Below are 20,248 nucleotides of genomic sequence, written 5' to 3' on the forward strand. Positions count from 1 at the left end.
AGTCTCTCATGAAATCAATGACAAAAATCCCATTGAGCCTTGGCAGCACAAGCCTTTCATGGCTAGTTCTCAGCTTTCATAGAAGGAGTTACCAAGAAGTCAGTACAGATCTGAAAGGTCATTTTCTAAATATCTGCCTTCTGTTTTTAACAATTACCTCTTAATCCATGGTTTGCTTAAGGGTTGCAGGCTGAAGAAGAGGGTGGCAACAGAGAGGAATGATCACGTGCTATGAATACAATCCCTGTGAGAATTAAATTTCAAGGAAGAATTTGAACTTCTTCAATGCAAGGGTATCTATAAAAGGATGGGGCACATGGTTATGCCTTTTGTACCTTCTACTACCAGAAGATGCGTTTTTGCTGTTTCTCTGAGCTAGGTGTACAGCAGCTGTTGGGGAAAAATTAAACTCTGCTTTTCAGAGTGGCCTGGATAAAACATGATGCGCAGATTGACTGCTTCCAGAATATTTTGACATTTTCAGCTTCTGTCAGTTTTGCCTGCATACTATGGCCACACAGGCACTAGAAGGCTTTGTAAAGCATGCAGAACACAACATGGAGATGCCTTTGACTGTCTTCCATAAATTACTGTTCCCAGGTTTCTGGTTCATTCAGTATAGGCAAATGTACAGTCCTTTGCTAATACAGAATAGATCTTAAAAGCGATCTCTGTAGTAATAAAGCATAAATATCTCTTGAGGTTAAAGTTTCTCCTGACATAATCATTATCCCTGGTTATGCTGTACATTCCAGGAATTGTTCAGATTGTTTAGAAGGCAGACCACAATATAAAAACAGCTGTGGAAAAATGGTGGCATTCAGTGACGTAAAACTGAAGTTCCTGAGAGTGGAACTACTTTAATGATTGACACAGAAGAGACAAATTAATTACATCAGCAGGATCATTTATTAGTGAAGAAGGGGAGAGAAGTTAGCTTAAATGATGTATTGAATGACACTGAATAAGCGTTTCCATAGCCTTTTTTTTTTTCCTTGCAAACATAACTGTCCTTAAGCCAAAGATATTTCTGGCTGAAGTATTTCATGAACTGATAGCTCTTTGTACATAATTGGACAATGAGATGTTTATTTTTTATTAGTAATTTAAAGTAGTATATCAAGGACAAAGTTAAAAAATAATAGAAAAAAGAAAAATAATAGAAAAATATATACATACTATGGATACCGAGGATCATCCAAGACAGGGAAGAAATACGTATGAGCTGGAACTAGAAAGAACATCCCGAATCATTAGTTTTATCCTTTGTTGCTGCAGGTGATCATATCATTCCTTTCATAAAGTTACCGACTCACAGGTAAGTTATTCAGCATTAAATGAACTTGTGAAGACGTCATGAACTAACAGCACTGCCACAAGAACGAACTGTGCTCTTTCCATTCCCAGTCTCTTTTTTCTTCTCTTGATGCCAGCTTCTTTGTGATGGCCTTGCGATGACTCTGTACTAGCTAGAGTATCTACCTCCTTCAACCCTTAACACACCACTAACATAAAATGAAGAGTAAGCGTATCAACACTTACTTTTGAAGTATAAATATGCTGCATAAAACAAGGGATGTATCTTAGAGAGTTTCCTCACAATTTGTTGTTTAGCTTCTGTTATACTGTCATGTTAAAATCATACTCATTGTATGGGTGCACTAGTCATTAGAGATGTAACCGACAGTGTGAAGTGTGACATCATGTGGCAAGACTGTGGAAAAAGGACTGTTGGTGATATAGACATTCACTCATATCTCAGGGTCCCACAGTCATATCCCACTTGATAAGCGAGCCTCTAAATGTGAGCTATGACGCAGGTCAAGTCTCTCATTTCTACTCAGAAGTGTAGATGGCATTTGTGGTGGTCATTGTGAACACAGCCTTAAGATGCTATCAGAAAAATAAAGAGATCAACAATGCTATTTTCTCTGAGGAAAAAAATAGTAATAATGTGATGTAAACAAGCTTCAAAATGTGTATGAACTTTAGAAAGGGTTATATTTTAATAAACCTCAAATTATATAGAAGTGTTTGCTATGTCTATATTTTGTTATCTGATATAGGAAATCAAATAGTTAACTTTTTTCCTTTCATGTTGGTCAATGGCAAATTCAGAGTTGAGGCAAGTGGATATTCTGGCTCATACCAAGAGCAGAACAGAGTTCTGACAAGAACAGATTGTGAAGGTAGTTGAGGAAGTTTGCAATACAGAAATAACAGAAGCAGGAAATCACCACGTACAATTACAGGAAATATCATTAATAGATTAATCTTGATTAAAAAAAAACAAACTGTAAATGTAAAAAAAAAAACTGTGGTAGAAAAGAAGCTGCCGTACTGCCTACTCCTGAAGTTAAGACATGTTTCAGTGAGGCAGAAAGTAGCCAACATTTCCATGGGTGGCCTTGCAACAGAAAGGCTTTGGAAACTGAGGCTGATTCAAACAGCAGTCTCATCTGCTCTATCCTCCAAAACCTTGCAATGCAGAGCTTCCCTTACCTTTTTTTTCCACCAGGAAGCTGCCAAAGGAGGTATCATCATTTTACACAGCCAAGGATTGTAGAAGAAAGCCACACTGCATAGTTCATGTTTTCAGAGTCATGGAATAGCATATAATTACATAAAATACCTTTGTTATTCCACTGCTTGGTCCATCCTGTGGGAAAGGACTGTGGTTACGCATGGTATAACCAGCTCAACGAGTAATGTTCTAGCCCTGATGAAATTTAGGGAAAGAACGTACCTCATCGCAATTACAAACCTGCTTTGTTTCCACCTACGTTGCGTAGAGCTAACTGTTACGGCAAGGTCAAATCACAGCTATTTAACTCCACTGTCTAATGAGAAAAAATAAGGCAGGTAGAGCCATTAGAGAGGAGGGATGACATCAATTAATCCTTATTAACATCCTACCCTGTAAACAGGCAAACCTTTCTTAACCTAGTTTTTCATGCCTAAATGTAGAATACACCATTATTTTTCTGATTCAACATTTTCAAAGTTCCAATATAGTGAGAGGTAATTGAAAAGACTGTAACAGTGAGCCCAACTCCAATGTCTTTTTCACTGGAAGAAGCTGGGAACAACTACACTCCAATTAGTCAATTTATACCAGTAACTACCAACAAGATAGAATCTTAACTCAGTTTGGTCATCCTGAAACACAAAGTAGTGTTTCTACAGTTATGAGTGATAATTTACAGAAATTTTAAAATTAAATTTCAGCAATGTCAGTTTCTGTACTTATTCAAGTACATTTGAAACATTAAAATTGCTATGAAAAAAAAGTACTAATTACAAGTTAATTCTCACATATTATCCATACATGAAAATTTTTCTAATTCACATTTTTCTAATTGTGATTTCTATGCAAGTACAATTTTATAAAAATTAAACTGTACTCATTTAGTAATTCATTGTGAGAATCCCAACTAAAATTAACTTACTGTATCAGACCTGGGCCTTTCTGCTGAACAGAGGGCTTTGTGCATGCTCCTTTGAATTTCGTATAAAATTACTAGAGGAAATTTAGTGTATCTAATCTTGCTGGATCTAAATAAAGCTTCTGATACTGCACAGTGTGAAATATTATTAAACCGATGAAAATGGGAATTAGAACTACAAGGCGGCTGTGGGACTCATTAGAGGAGAGAAAACTGAAGATAATTTAAAGGAATCATTATGCTGAAAGAAACTTGCTGGTGGAGTTCTTTAAAGATCAGTCTTGGGACTGACTTTGTTTAATATTTTCATTAATTACTCTGGCACATGGTGTGCTATTGACTTTCACTAATGGCTGTAGAGCTGAGCAACATTCTTACTGTAATGATTTTTGAAATATCATACTGGAAACATTTGGAGACTGGAAATGGAGTTGCCTACGTGGATACATGAAATTCAGCACTGCAAATGGAAGATCATCCACCTGACAGGTAAGTCAAGTAAGTCATCCACGGTGACAGGTAAGTATTTCTGCTATTAGCAGAATATCAGCAGTGGGAAATCATCAGGAGAGAAGAAAAATCAACACATGCTATGAAATCGTGGAATAGCTTCGTCATTATCACTTCTCATCTGGAGTATCATATCTATTTCTAGTCAACGTTGCCTAAGGATGTTAAATTTTGACTGGAACATAAGCAAGGGGGAATTAAAATGATCACAGCACCGGTGACACCCTAACAAGAGGAGAGCAAACATTCTTGGCTTACGTTATCTAAAGAAGATTGAAAAGGGCTGTCTATAAATATCTCACAGATGAAATACTAGGAAGCAAGAAGAGCTGATTAAGTTAAAGGACAGCGCTGGCCAAAATGAAATGGATACAACCTGGCAATGAATAAATTTAGTCTTGACTCACAGCCTTGGCTTTCAGATATGACATAATTGCAAATAATTTCACGAAAGGATCCTGGTAACAAAATACTAGTAGCAGTATGTTGAAAACAGGATGGCCTGTGAATGCAAGGACCATTTTGGTATAATGATAACAGTATGGCAAATAGCTTGATAAAGATTTTAATCTGTGTATGTGCAGTAAAATCTCATCCTGCTTCTTCGTTCCATTTATTTCTGTTTCCCAAGGGGTTTGTGATCTGTCATTCTCTCCTCCTGCAAATATACCCATCTTCTGAAAGTGCTACTACACTTTTTTTTTTTAAAATTGTTAGAGGGATTTATGTCATTAGTCTGAACAAAGAGCAACCGTCTCTTATATCTTGTTTGAAGTTTGCTGCTGCTTTAATGGCCTTCAAAAGGAACTATATACCTGAAGATCTGTTCACTTGTTCCAACGCAGTGAGAATAAAATAGACTTCCTGTATTTCTCTTGGGTCAAAGATGCCTCCGATAACCAGGAAAAAAATAGGAAATACATGCATTGTTTGAGTTGTCATACTTGTGTTGCAACCTACTCTATCTGTTTCTCTGAAATACAGGACTAAGACAAATTTTGTTTTTATAAGAAAAAAATGTCAAGAACTGTTAGCACATGATGAACCTGGTTACCTTGGAGACTCGGTCAGAAATTCATGGCCTGACATTGACTCTTGATGACTGTCAGTCAAAGGAGGCAGGATGTGTAAAATGATCACAATTAGAATCTGAAGCAAAATCTGAGGTAGCTGAACGGGACAAGAGCTTTATCGTGTTTTGCCAATTCCCTCGTGTCGTTGAATCTGGACATTTCCAAGCTAAAGAGACAAACGGGCATATTACGCACAGATACAAAAGCTTTCTTGTTCTATTCTGACATAATGGACACTAAATACTGTGTTTTAGTTCAGTAATAAAAGGGCATCTAGTTTTAAAAAGATGTTATGTTCAACTGTAAACATCAGTACCTTAGAGGTCAAGTTCATCTAAGCTCAGCAAGAAGCCATGGTGAGGAGTGGTGCTGATGCAAAAGCCCGATCTCCCACTTGTGGAACCACAGAAAAGAGAAAACCCAACCCACTAGTGAAAGAGCAACTGTCCTGGAGAGACAACCAACCTCACTTTGTAAAATTAAAGCCAATATTTTATTATGTCATAAGTGCTATTATTTAAGATTTGGCACAAGCACCGTTCCAAATCCATTTTCAACAGCTCCTAACTAGGTTAAAATATCATAAAATCCATTTCAGGGAATTTGATGAACGAAGACAATAAGCAAATAACTTTTGATTATTATCTCGCAAATAACTTTTGATTATTATCTCAGAAGATTCAGTAGCTGACCTTGTATAGACTAGACAGCAACGATGTTTCTAAATAAACAAGGTTATTATGACTGCAGTAATTAAGGTGTGAAGCATCAAGCTACTTAACATAAACGTAGTAGTTACAATAGTAAGACTGGGCTGTAATCAAAAGTAAGAAAACAACTACGACAGGATAAAATACATCATAAGCAAAGTGTTGAATTTTCTGTTTATAAATAAATGTGAACCATCAGGTCAGTACCCCAGTGTTCCTCTCACATGTATTGAAGCAATGTACGGGATTACAAAAAACAGTTTTCTTAACCTTTAATCTGATTCCTGTATTTCAGTGTAACACAGATGTAATTTGGGGGCAGTTTTCCATGTATCATGCTACAGCCTATGTTAATAAACTTTGTCTGTTTCCAATGGAAAACTACACTTCTTCCCCAAACAAAATGAACTCTTCTATATATTATTATTGCTGGAAGGTGTCCTAAAAGTAAGGCAAGTCTTACAAATGGTATTTGTAAGCCAAGTAACAATTTTTGCTTTTCACTCACTTGCCCTTATCATTTTTTGCTAAACTGAGAGAAAATGTCTGAGAACACCTGAGTTACAAGCATAAGTTTAAACTATTACTCAGCACATGACTTCATAATGACATTATAATGACATCACCCTTTTTATATTAACTTTAGTAGCATTTGTGAAAGTAGTAAGTGATGACATTTGCTCATTTCTTACCAATTACATTTCTCTGATATAAAAAGATTGTTGCTTTACATCTTTATCAGCTTGAACTCAAGAAAGAGAAAAATTCCAGCATTTTAAGTTTCACATTAGTTTCTATCTCTTTCCATATTTCTTCTGTGGACAAAGTGAAATGGTGCCCAGAGATTGCAAAAAAGAGGCACAATTAATAAAATTGTTTTAATTCTCAAAATTGAAGGCACACTTATTCTATAAGCCATACGAATCCTTTACACCTTGTGGATTCATAGCAATTAGAAAGATTTCATCCATGCTAATGACTCCAAATATCATAAATGATGATTTATTATGTAAACAAAGTTTGTAATAACTTCTGGTCCATAAAGATTATATATCACATTGAGCAGACATAGGTGTTAATCCTAGGAAAATTAGAAGATTTCATCCCATTTAAAAATCCTTATGGTTTCTGCTAGATTAGCCATTATTTTGCTCCTATATTTATAGGATTGTGCTGTATTGATGTGGTTTGTTCTTAAACAGTTGCTTTCTCTCTATGTGCAACTTGAGTTCAAACAAAATTAAAGTGATTTTTAGTGCAAATGCTAATTATTGATTTGAGAGCACTGCAGACCACAGTGTATTGAAACACAGACTAAAAACCAAGTAGTTTTGTCCATCTAGCCCATTCTCCGATGGATTTCTTATCGTGGGAGAATTACAAGAAAATTCAGCGCAGCTTCTGATCATTGCACTGGTGTCTCAAACATTTTAAAAGAAGTCAAAACCTACCTTTGCTATTACACAGGAGGCAAATCAGCCACTCACCATGGCTTATATGTGTTTGACATCACCTTTTTCTAGCTTGCAGTCATAACCAGCAAGAAATTTGGCTTTCTTCCACCTCTGGCACCTAACTCACTATTCTCTATTTCCTCCAGATTTGCTTCTGGTCCTGATGTAGCTGAAAGAGCCCACCTGGGCTTCTCACCTGTTTCCAAACAGACTGGAGGAGGGAGAGGAGCATCGACTCCAGGATGATCCATGCGGCATTTGGGTGCCCGATGACCACCTAAAACAATTAACCAATTCCTCTGCAACATGCCACGACGGGGGGGGGGGGGGGGGGTTCTTTACCTGTCAGTAATTTAGGCACAGTGCACCAGCTCTCCTCGGGTACCGCTCAGTGCACCTCCCAGAGGGTCTAACCGTTTATATTTCAATCCAGCACCTTCCACGGGCAGCCAGCTGCTCCTAACCGCTCACAGATTACCTGGAACGCAGAGGGGGCTGCGAGCGGACAAATCCCACCTCACAACCAACCGAGGGGACCGCGGGCCCCCACTGACCGCAGCCATTTCCCCTTCCCGAACGGAAGCGTTCTCGTCCCGCTCCGCCTGCCGGGGGCGGGCGCTGGTTGCCATGGGTGCGGCGCGGCGGCCCCGGCCCAGCCGGGCCCGGCCCGGCCAGGAGCGGCCGTGAGGCGGGGGCGGCCGCCGCCCGCCCGCAGCCCTGGGCCCGCTGCCTCGCCCCGGCGACGCTGGAGCTGCTGGCGCTGCCCTGCTGCCTGCCCCAGCCCCAGGCCCCAGCCCCAGCACCGGTGAGGCCCGGCGGTGTCCCCGGTCCTGGGGTCCCCGGTCCTGGGGAATCTCCTTGTGCTGAAATTGTAAAGGAATCTCCCTGCGCACTAAATTAATGTAGCCCACAGTCATTCTTTCCTTTTGGTTGTACTTCTCACAGTGTAATCTCACTCCGGCGAGGAGTTCTGCGCATCCCATCCTAAAGTGCAGAGATTTGGGAAGTGATGGTACAACTATGATGCCACCCTTGAATAATTACAGTCTTGAACACAGTAATGGAATAGTTAAGCTTTTCTTTGTCTAGCTTACTTTGTATATAAAAATAAATAATAACAGGAGTTTGATTTTTAGCTCACTCAATCCCTCCAGCAAGATTTGTTCATCTACAAAAGCACCATTCAAGCACAATCTGAAGAAAAAATTGAAGAGCAGGCTTCAAATCTCCGTAAATATGTAAAAGATAGACTGACAGACATTGAGTCTTTTCATAAACGGGTAAAGAGAAAAATTCTCGTTCATTTATGTGTTAACCTTCAATATATGCCAGTTCTCATTCATATATCCTCCTTGTTTGGGTTAATATGATATTTTACTTAATAAAAAGCAATTCACAGAAGTATTGAAAATAATAAAGTAAAATGCTAGCATAGTTTTAAAAAAATGACTGTGTAAGGTGTCTTTTGCAAATTTGCAATTAACAAAACATGGATTATGTTGTACTCTGCATACTAACAGTGATAGCTATGAAAACATCTTAAATTCTAGGGTAGTTATTTCTAGTAAAATTTTTCATAATAATATTGTAATAGGCAAGAAATGTAGCACACTTTGTGTGCATACATTATTTACTGTTCTTTTCCCATACATTTCTTTGAAAATATATATTCAGTGATCTTTAGGACCTTCCATGAGATCTTCAGGGTCTCATGGACCACAGTCCATGTCAGCATTAATGCTTGTAGGCAATCATGTTGCAACTAGGGTGCACTCACTACGAGGGAGAAGTATGTGTAAAGATTCAACCTCATTTTTAAGCTTCTGATACGAGCATAAAGAAGCAAAAGTTAAAAAAAAAAAATAAAGGTATGAATTCCCATTTTAAACATCTGAAACAACCCTTATTTAATAAGTGCTTGTATTTAAAGCAGTTGGGAACCTACCTTTTGTAGAGGAAGAAATACAGTTTGATTAATTAGACAAAAGCTGAAAAGGGATTGAAGAATGTGTCAGGGGAAAAAAAATGATAGAAAAGGAACATAAGCTTAGTATTTTTTCTTTGAAATTCAAGAGTTTTAATAGTATTTCATTTTTTTAAAAGAAAAAGAAGGCACAGTTCAAGTTCTTTGTTTTTTATTATTATTGTCTTTTATTTTTTTTTGTTTGGGTTTGATTATTTAGTGATTGTCTGCCTCCTATTATTACTCATCAAATTGCAGAAAGAAATCCAAATTTGTCAGAGCTACCAACAACAGTTATGCGATGCATTGGCTGTTCTCAGAGGAAATATTGAGGTGGGTTTTAACCATTAAACTGGTAGTAGACTGCTGATTGGAGTAGTAATATGTCATAAGTCGGTACACTCCCTAAATCTGGAGAAGGAGATGTTTAAATTTTCCATGAAGGCTAAGTATGTAAACTATATTAAGTAGAAAGAATACAATGAGCAGAAAATACTGTTTTTACAAGTGCTGTTTTTCCCCCCTCTAGTATTAAAATGCGCAGTTTAGCATTCTTGAATATAGTTTTAGATAAGTAACAGTGTTACTACCTCATACGTAAGGAGTATATTAGTAGGCATCAGAGGAAGAAAGCAAAAATTGCACAGCTTTGCATTTCTTGACTACTGAAAAATAAATGACCACAAAATATTAAAAAAAAAAAAAAAAAAAAAAAAAGCAAAGGATTAGACCCATATAGGCAGTCAGCGCTTATTTTTGCATGAGGATAGTAAAGCCAGAGCAAATGAAGGGATTTCCTGGAACTACTGGCCAGTGGGAAGGTAAACTTGTTTGAATTCACAGTAAAGATGTGACAGCTGTAAGAGGTGGGTGAAGTTGTCGTAATATAGAATGTAGTCTGTTCCATTAAAAGGCAAAAAAAAAAAAAAATCCTCTGCTTTTGTAGTTATGTTACTATAAATGTAGACGGTCTATGACTGGGTCTCTTCAGAAGCAGAAGCATAGTGATCACATAAAATTCCATTCAACAAAAATTGAAAATGTCTTGATAAATTTGATAATTGAACACTGAGGCTGCCAGATAGAGATGATGATGACTGATGACTGATCATGTGCACTCAAAGTGACTTTCTACTGCCCTCTAGGGACTGTGCCACAAACTTTTTTAACATGTTTGAGTGTAATGGGAACAATAATAATGATCCAACTTTTGGATGGAACTTAAATTTTATCTTTCTTCTTCTATTAAAAAAGCAAAATGTGAAAGCTAAAATGTGAATGTCTACATATGATCAAGTAACTGCTATAAAGACCATCTGGAATAATGGAAGCTTTATTTTGTGTGTGGAAAAAAAAAAAAAGCTTTTGAATTCCATGGAGTGTGTAGTAGCAGCAGGGAACTGAATTGCAGGGTCAGGTTCCTTCTGCTTTTCTTTCCCTTTGGAAAATCTTGCACTACTCTTGGATAATTTCAGACCAGGTTCAGCAACCAGGTAAAGATTCACCCCATGCTAGGCATGCTAGCTCAGTAGGTAGGGTGCTCTGAGAAAGAAGAACTGAGTTTGACTCCACTGTAGCTGGGGAAAGAATTGAACCCTGCTTCTTTCAATTCATCAGTGAGTGCTACGATTCTTAAGGTATTGCACTAGATATTGCTGCTAATATTAATATTTTAAGAAAGTTAAGCAATTTTTAATCACCTGACCTTGGAAAAAAGAAGTATACTAGGTATTTAGGTACTAATGAAGGAAAAGCTCACACACACTTTTAAGCTTAGTGTTTCCTAATGGCCAGTTGTTGGCCCTATACCACCACGGATATGCATTTCTGTATAACGGGAGGCTGCACATATTTTTCTTTGAAAATCTTATTTTTGTTTTTTGACTACATAGGAAGTAAATCATCCACTGTAGATGCTTATTTTTTTAATGCTTTAATGCAATTTAAGCACTTTACTAGTGCAATCAAGAAGAAGCAAAAATAAATGCCAGTAATGCAGGAGTTAACATTTTAGTAGTTTATCTTCACTTAATTGCACCCTCAGCAAGTTTGTGAATGACACCAAGCTGTGTGGTGCAGTCAGCACACTGGAGGGAAGGGATGCCGCCCAGAGGGACCTGGGCAGGCCTGAGAGGTGGGCCTGTGCGAATCTCATGAGGTTCAACAAGGCCAAGCGCAAGGTCCTGCTCCTGGGCTGAGGCAATCCCAAGCACAAATACAGGCTGGGCAGAGAATGGATTGAGAGCAGCCCCGAGGAGAAGGACCTGGGGGTGTTGGTTGACAAGAAGCTTGACACAAGCCGGCAACATGCACTTGCAGCCCAGGAAGCCAACCAGATCCTGGGCTGCACCAAAAGCAGCGTGGCCAGCAGGGTGAGGGAGGGGATTCTGCCCCTCTGCTCTGCTCTTGTGAGACCCCACCTGGAGTGCTGCGTTCAGCTCTGGGGCCCCCAGCACAAGAAGGACATGGATGTATTAGAATGAGTTCAAAGGAAGGCATGAGGATGATCAAAGAGCTGGAGCACCTCTCCTGTGAAGACAGGCTGAGGGAGCTGGGGTTGTTCAGCCTGGAGAAAAGAAGGCCCCAGGGAGACCTTATAGCAGCCTGCCAGTGCCTAAAGGGGCCTATAGGAAAGCTGGGGAGCAACTCTGTCAGGGAGTGGAGTGATGGGACAAGGAGTAATGGTAAATTTGTTACTATGAGAGTGGTGAGGCACTGGCACAGGTTGCCCAGAGAAGCTGTGGATGCCCCATCCCTGGAGGTGCTCAAGGCCAGGCTGGATGGGGCTTTGGGCAGCCTGGGCTGGTGGGAGGTGTCCCTGCCCATGGCAGGGGGTTGGGACTGGGAAATCTTTAAGGTCCCTTCCAAACCAAACCATTCTATGATCTTGCTACAATGTATGTATGCTGTACTTTCTGCATATTTTATTATATGAGTGTTAAATACATCTATATTTTTAATATATTAAATATGCATTTTTTCCAAATTTTCTTTGTATTTTTCTATGGTATTATAGATTGTGTATTAGATATAACATGCTTCTTGCTTAAATATTTGAAATGTCAGATAGAGTAAAATTTTATTTTCAATACCACAAAGAACTCTGGAATGTAAAATATGTCCTGTGATGTATTCAAATTACAAAAGAAAAAAATCTGTAGAATTAAAAAAAAAAAAAGGTCTGTGTGGCTTATGCAAAACTCTCATTCAAGAATCTCTTCTTGTAATAGAAGTATTACAACATAAATATAGAAGACACAGAATGTTCACCAGGAAAGCTTTTGAGGCTTTTACGTAACAAACTGCATGAGAAGGAGTCCATAATTAAAAATCTGGAAAGACTGCAGGAATGTCAAGAAAAAGGAAGGGCTAAAATGGTATGTTTTAAAAAAAAAAAAAAAAATCATAAACTCATTGTCTGAATGTGGAAATCTTTAAATTTAAACACCTTCTACAAAGCATACTTCTAGTCTCATTATTTTTATAGAAAACACTAGGATGGGAAAATACTAGCACACTACCCTTACTAAAGGTAAGTACTTTGACTAAGATAATCTACAGTACTTTATTAATGTCACACAATTTTATATCAGTGATAGTCTGAACAAGGGTTTGTAGTTGTACTGCCTCTTTTGGTCTATTTTTTAATAAAATAATATATATATATATAAAAAACACTTCTATAAATACTTAACAAAAACATTTTAGAAATTATAAATCTTTCATAAAATATTGCTCTCAATGCTGTTTTTGTCCCATACATGAACATTTCAGTTACAAAAAGTCTATCTCTGTCCTACTGCTTCTTACAGAATTTACTTACATTACTTCTCATGTTTCTCTTTGTTCCTTCTGTCTCTAAATAACTTCTGAAATAAATCATTTTATTCAGAATTGTGTTGTTAATCATTTAAACTGGCATTTCAAGTATTCAAATGACGATTAAAATCTTTCATGTTTATTTTTTCTTAACTCCTGCAATAGAAGTTATCTGAGTATGACAATTACTTGGTTACTACCATTAATAGATACGAAAAGCCCTTTTCAGTTATGATTCTTTTTCCCCAATAAATGCAGACAAAAATAACTAGATACCAGGGCTAAGAACTGTCTTAAATATTCAGTCTGTAGCCTTCAAACGGTAAACGTAATTCAGCCACATAAGTCCATACATCATCTCTTTATCCCTTCTGTAACATAAACATGTCCTACACAAATTAAGTATACTTGTCTGCAGTTCACTGAAATGTGAGAAATCTATAAAACCTTTTCAAAACTTCACATATGGCTTAGACTGATGAAAAGCAGTCTCAGGCTTTAAAGAGGTTCTAGCAAAGCCTGACACTAGATCACTTTTTCATCTCAGCTCCCTATACATCATTGAGATGTATAGTACTAATGAGATCTGAAAATGCCATCTAATTCTTCTGGCAGCCGTCTAAGATAGACAGTATGACCTGTAAAGAAAAAAGGTGGGGTTGCAGATGTACCCTGTAGGAAATGAGCTCTCTTTCCAGCTGGAATTCATAACTATTCAACCTTTTCTAGAAATGGATATTTAAACCAGGTCAGTAGTTCTCACATACAGAAAGAAGTGATAGTAATTCCATCTTGTAATGGTTTGTTAGCTACAGCAGTCAACAGTGATACAGCTTATTTCTCCATTGCTTCATTTGACCCCAATAAGTCTGCCTTACTTTAAGAAAATATGTGTATTTAAGTGTTCTCTGTAACAAAGACTGCAATCAAGTCTTCCACGTGCATATAGGAGGCTGTCATTGCATTTCTTATGATTCAGATTCTCCAGAAGAGGAAGAGGCTGGATGTGAACCAGCGTTGTCATTATCACAGTAGTCTGTGGAATTTTAGTGGTATAGTATGTTCACTATCTTTTAAAAGGTCTGATTTGGTGAGAGTGTTTTTAGTGCACCTGACTGGATCAGAAAGCAGAGTGTAAAGAAATGTTTGTAACTTCCACTGGAAATTGGATGTTACATTTTTGATCATTCAGATAGTTTGACAGGAGAATTTAAACTGTCTTGCAGCTTTTAATTGCACAAGTTCAGGTATTTGGAGACTTTTAGTGCCTGCAATGCAGAATTCTCAGTGCATCATCAGATTGTTCTGCAGCTTTTGGACTCTACCTCTTAAACAACTGGTGTGTGTATACCAACTGTAATGGCTGTGAAACCCACTGTAAAGATACCCAAGCTATCAGTTGGTCATCATTTTGGAGCCAGATGCAATAAATTGGTACATGCACATGTGGTCTCGAAAGCATTGGGTTCTGCTTAACAAAAAAAAATCATGTGTAGATTCTCACTAATAGCATAAGCTGAGAAGGTAAATAGTATTACAAATTTTTGTGTAACAAGTATTACAAACATTAGTTTGAAGTGGCAGAGGATGCGAAGAGAAGAAAAATTTTAATTAACTATACACTAATAACAGGATTTAACCAAGAGGGAGGGGAAATGGGCATAGTCATGCTGCCATCAAGCAATGTGTTATAATGTAACCACAATATTGAAATGCGGTAGAATTCTACCTGTAAAGTCTAAATCTTTGACTAAAACAACTTTTTATAAAAGACGAAGCAGCTAAAAATAAATAAATAAATAAATAAGAGGAGTCGTCTTCAACATCAGAGACAAATTCATTTTTTAAATTTTTGGCAACTGCACAGTAAGAATCTTGTAATCCTGAAATGGCACTAACAAAGCTTTCTGGTGAGGTTCTATTACAAGTGACAAACTGGTAAAGAGAGTAACTCTAAGTATTCATCTATATCATGTGAAGAAAAAGGTGAAGACAAAGGTTAGAAAATTTTTCTTTTTCTAAGTTATATTGCTTAATCTATGAGAATTTTCTAACAAAATATTTAAATGAATATAACCAAATGCTTATTTTGGACCTTGAAATTTACTGCTGAACAGGAAGATAGTTTTCTAAGGAATGATAAATGAGTAACTGATGGTATATGTGAGCATACTGGTGTATGAAAGTGGTGTTGCATGCACATTACGGGAATATTTCAAAAACTTGATTCACATTGGTGAGTGAAACTGAATGAAGCTCAAAATCTGAACACAGGAATATGAATTAAAAAGCTGGAATCTCAAAGAAAAAAAAATGTTTTGTGACCGAAGAGACAAACATAGTTTCATAATCAAGAAAGAGGACAGCTTTTCTCAAGTCGTATTTTAGTTCCACAGCAAGATGTCATTAGGAAATCATGTAAATTAAAGCATAACATAACAAATGTGGAAAAAGAAAAAAAAATATGCCAACTAATATTGGAAGTTTTTGAAGGGTATAAAATAGACAGTGAATCAAAGAAAGAATAATAAATGGCAATATTAAGGACAAAATATTCTTAACATATTGGGAGCAAAGGAAATAGCTGCAATTGCATGAGCTTACTATTAGGTGAAAATTGTAGCATTGGTTATAATGTGAAAATCCTGGGGGCATTTTAAAAAAGGATGTGTTGCATTTAGAAGAAGGCAGAACAATGTGCCTATATCACAGGGTAACAATTACTTTCTAATTTACTAGCCTCCAGAAAGGATTTAAAATATTTGCAGAGAATGTGCATTTGTAGATGAGGAAACCCAAATAGCTTAGGTTCAGGAATCCCCCGGAGACAGCTGTCCTGTTTGTATTAAGTATGTTAACATAATGAAAAACTTACTCTGACTTTTTTTTTTTTTTTAATCAGCATTACAGATTTTACAAAAAAAAAGAAATTTTCTGACAAAGCTGATTTTTTTTTTATTTCAGTAGGATACCCATTTGGTTGGATGGTACCTGTCAACACAAGACTTTTGCAAGGTGTTTGATTTAGTAGCACTGTTTAAAAGATAGCATTAAATTTGCTACATTTGTATGTCATGCATTAAAGTTTAGCTATGTGACCTTCAACTAAAGGGGTGGGAAGATCCTTGAAGTCTAGTTTCAGACCATAGGTAGAGGTGGATATTCATGGATGAGGCCGTTTTCCTACAGGGAAAACTAGGAGGCACAGTGGTGAATTTTTCACTTAGGAGAACTTCAGCGTTACATTAGTTATGTGCACTGTGGAGCCTGTAGGGTAAATATCTACTGTTGACTTTTGTCTTTGTCACTCCAATAAGATAGGATTCTGTCTAGGTCCTGCACTTTGCATAATTTTTGAAAGAGGTAAAATTTTCTTCGGGCAAAGCCCTTGTTCAGCAGTGAAAGATCTCAAAAAATACCTGGAAATGAGGAATCAACTCTGCTTCTTCTCCAAGGGTTCTGCATTTATACAAAAGAAAACATTCTGTTCTCCTCTGTCAAGGAATTTGCAATGCAATGCCTATTCTCCCTCCAAAGCTATGCTACCCTAACTCTTTTTCCAGCTCTGTCATGCTTTAAAAAGATAAAAAGAGCTATTTGGGCCAGTAGTTATTTGTTATTCCCATCCTTGCAGGTGCCTCCATTTTGTTACATTTAAAAGACTTGACATAATCAAACACATTGGCTAGGAGATGAAACCACATAGGAAAATGATTGCTGATTGGAGTGTGTTTCCAAAGGAATAAAGGCATCTTGATATCCTGAAATTTTCAAGACTGGAAGCCCTTTTAGAGTATATCCATTAGCTGATCTGAAGATAGGGGTGTAGTAAGAGGGTGACTGTCTGAAAAGCAATGGCTTGTGTTCGACCATAGGCTATCCTAAAACTTTTCACACTCAACATTAACATTTGAGATGTATAGCTATACTCAGTGCAAGACTTAAAATTATAAAAGTGTTATGTAACATGTTATGGATATATGATTTCCAGCAATAAATATAAATAAACATTGAAATGATAATTTCCCTTGCAACTCAAAACTCGTATATTTTGAATGTTTTTCATGACATCTTGTACAATTGCACCCTCTTGTGGTATAAATAATAGGCTTTAAATGCCTGAAGTATACCTCGGAAAGGGAAAGGTACATCATAATTTAAATGACTGATGTTCAACAATAGGTTTTGTTTTCAAGGCAAATTCATAATATATCAGCAGCAGATCCAAACTTCAGTTTATAATTTTGCCTAGCATAAGCTCAAATATTTTCTTGTTTGGTATCATAAGATAGCATCAGTGATTTTCATTTTATTTCTTTGCAGTAAAAACGCAAAAATCATACCTGTTATTCAAACAGACAATTATTTTGAGAGTATATTAAATACTGCAAGATATCAAAGGCAAATGAGTTGTTCTCAACTGCATAACAAATAGCTACATTCTCTTAGCATTACCTCAAGGACTATTTGGCTAGAATACTGTGCTTACCAATGGATGAGTCTGGTTTAATTTTGTTATAGTCCAAAATTATGTATGTAGATCTATCTAGTACTATTAGAAGCATTATTGTAAAAGTCTACAATACGTAAAAGTTAATATTTAATAAATATATAGTTGAATTTATTAAGGCTTAAAATATAAATTTTTTAATTGAAGGTAGTAAAAATGTTAGAATGAAGGCAATAAACTAGATAAGGTGAGAAATGTTGAAGTATCCTGTATAAGCCACGCTATAATCGCCTTCCAACCTCTCGCCCTTTTTTCTTACAACTTAAAAGTTCCCCAGTTTAAGCAAGCCAAACGCTACCGCTGTGGGCAGATGGTAGAGAGAACATTGCTACAAAACCTGCCACTCAAAGTGTAACAGATGACTGTAGCTACAGAAAATTGTCCCTTTGTTCATTTTGCTAATGAGTGTCCTCATTGCAGCAGGAGACTGAATAGTTAATGACCTGCAGTTCTTGGGCTTAGCAGATGGTGGAGCTAGAGCTAAAGGTTGCCTAAGTAATGTGCAAAGGGGAAGTTTGGGAAGAAAGCGTCTTGTGTGTAGTTTACAGCCTTTCATTAAAACAGTAAAATATTATGACCACGCTTATAGTTGCGATACCATTTAAAGCTCATTCAATTTCCATTTCAAATCGTTTTAGTTTGTCTAAGACTAAAGGGTCTTCTTTGAGCATCAGCTGTTGATGCTCAAATATAGCCTGGGTGAGGGAACAAATACCTAAGCCCATTAGGAGCTGTAACAGTTGCTTAAAAGTAAGTTTGTTTTGCAGGGTTTCAAGTTGACCACTGACAGATCATAGTCTTAGTTAATTACTCAAATATTACTTGTGCTGTTTCCTTAGCACTATTGGTTTCCCTAGGCTGTGCTAGTCTCTCTTGGTAAAAGTTTTCAGTAAAAACATGCAATCTAGTAATTATCTCAGAAGACTAATTGAAAGTTTCTTACTGCATAAAGACCGTTTACAACGAAATAATATTCAAGTATTTTATTAGGGTTCCAAAAAAAAAATTGCATTATTAAAAGTAACATTTTTTAATAATATTGGGTCTTTATGTAAGCTGCTACTGTTTCTTCAGTAAAGGAAGGGGAGACACAAAGTAGTATGAATTACTTTTCAAAACACTTGACATTTTATTTACATGATTTCTTATAAAATCGGTGAAAACTTTGTGGCTTTGCATAATACATTGATAATTTGTTCTGGTAAACAGGAGATCAAAACTGTCTTTTCTGAGGAAAAACATAAAGTTCTAGACTAAATTTTACCCATAAATACATTATAGTTCAAGTTTATATGTCATTTGAAAACCTCTGAATTTTGTTTTCAAAGTTCCTTAACACTTTTATTTGCAAGAAATTTTTTAAAAAGAGTACATATTTTTACCAGGCAAAGCAAATAATATCCTAAGTTTTCCTTAGTAAGCAGAGTAATTGCTGTCTGAGTCTTCTCTTTTGTGTTAATATTTTAAATAGTTTCAGGAGTTAGTTAATATTCTGGTATTACTATAAAGATTCGTGCCAGCTTGAAAGCTTTTCTATAATTTTAAAAGAAATATGTGGCAGTAAAATCTAGACAGCCATAAGACAATATATTCAAATGTTTTCAATAGCTTTGAAACCAACAAGAAAAAAAGAGTAGCTGTCCCAATAAGCTTCAGTTGCATAAGAAGTCTTTTCCATAATGGATGTGGCAAGATTTAAACAAAGGACACGCATAATAAAAATGTAAATGAGTTTGCTTTACTAAAACTATAACTTTAAAGTCTTTTGTTGTATGTTATCCTGGAACCTTCTTACAAGGTAATCACTGTTTGCATAGAGATTTAAACCGTAGTCTTCAATAGCATTAAACCCCTGCACGGTCTATGTGTGACAGGCATGCAAAGCCATGTTAATGTTCAGAATATGAATTGCCTCTGGGTGGCTCCGACACCAAGTAGAAAACCAACTGTGTTGATATCAGAAGGCCTGATGGACTCCATGCGGCTCCCAGCCTGAAAACTTCACCGCTTTGACATGTGATGTGCTCCTCATGACACTGGCAGCACTGTCACTGAGAAATGGCACAAAGGCAACAAGCCCCCCTCCTTCGCCATGCACTTTGCAACCCCCTGGTGTTGCCTGTCCACAGCCTCTCCTGCCTGCCTAGTTACGGACAGCACTTCATAAACGCAGGGGGAAGTGTGGGTGGATAGGCCCCAGCTGCCTTCCTGGACACAGCCTCCATAATAAATTGACCTGAATGATGAGGGCACACAAACAGTATGATATGCATTATTCCTGTCAATAAAATGTCCCCATGTGTTATGGTCTTTGTATATAATGTACTGCAGCCTTTCTTCTAGCGGGGACCCATTTAGAGTCGCAACTTTTTTTTTCTATTCATATTATGACTCTGTAATAGAATTCAGAAATTATATGATACTGTGTTGTATAATATTATACCAGTGCAGCGTTTAAATCCTTGATTCCTTACATACAAATTCAAGGCATCGCAATCTTTTAGGTTGTCTTTGAAGATGATGACCATGAAAAAAAAAAGTCTGAAAAGGAGAGAGAGGATTTCAGTGAAGAGGTTTTTAAACCGGGCAACGAGATTTCTCGTCTTGAAAATTCTCTGAAACAGTCTGAAAAAGAAAAATATGTATTAGGTAAAAGTTTAAACTGCTGTTAGATCAAGATGATCAGCTTAAATGCAACATGTAAGAAATGTTACTAAAGCTGGAATTAATTGTTAACATGCTTCAGAAGGATAGCAACTCATT

At 36.9% G+C, this 20,248-nt stretch overlaps 1 protein-coding gene and 1 long non-coding RNA gene across 4 annotated transcripts in view; one reads left to right on the forward strand and one right to left on the reverse strand.

The window, feature by feature from the left end:
- Positions 1-950: 950 nt before the first annotated feature.
- LOC308191174 lies at positions 951-7,912 on the reverse strand. Of its 3 annotated transcripts, XR_013947752.1 has the most exons (4): positions 7,536-7,890; positions 4,772-5,195; positions 2,503-2,840; positions 951-1,893 (listed from the first exon to the last, which is right to left on the reverse strand). It is a non-coding gene; the product is annotated as an uncharacterized lncRNA (long non-coding RNA). The 3 variants fall into 3 exon arrangements; XR_013947750.1 differs by having other exon boundaries at positions 951-2,840; positions 7,390-7,912; XR_013947751.1 differs by having other exon boundaries at positions 951-2,840; positions 7,536-7,894.
- A 301-nt stretch (positions 7,913-8,213) lies between these two features.
- LOC308189451 (uncharacterized protein C10orf67, mitochondrial) overlaps positions 8,214-20,248 on the forward strand; it is a gene marked incomplete at its 5' end in the record, with an annotated part of 34,820 nt that continues 22,785 nt past the window's right edge. Inside the window, 5 exons of the mRNA XM_080579494.1 lie at positions 8,214-8,261; positions 8,330-8,473; positions 9,415-9,489; positions 12,387-12,533; positions 19,990-20,134. Coding sequence (XP_080435620.1) covers positions 8,214-8,261; positions 8,330-8,473; positions 9,415-9,489; positions 12,387-12,533; positions 19,990-20,134 — 559 coding nt within the window. The remainder of the gene's footprint in view (positions 8,262-8,329; positions 8,474-9,414; positions 9,490-12,386; positions 12,534-19,989; positions 20,135-20,248) is intronic.

This window comes from Anser brachyrhynchus (genome assembly GCF_964034855.1).
Source record: "Anser brachyrhynchus genome assembly, chromosome: 2".
NCBI lineage: Eukaryota > Metazoa > Chordata > Aves > Anseriformes > Anatidae > Anser > Anser brachyrhynchus.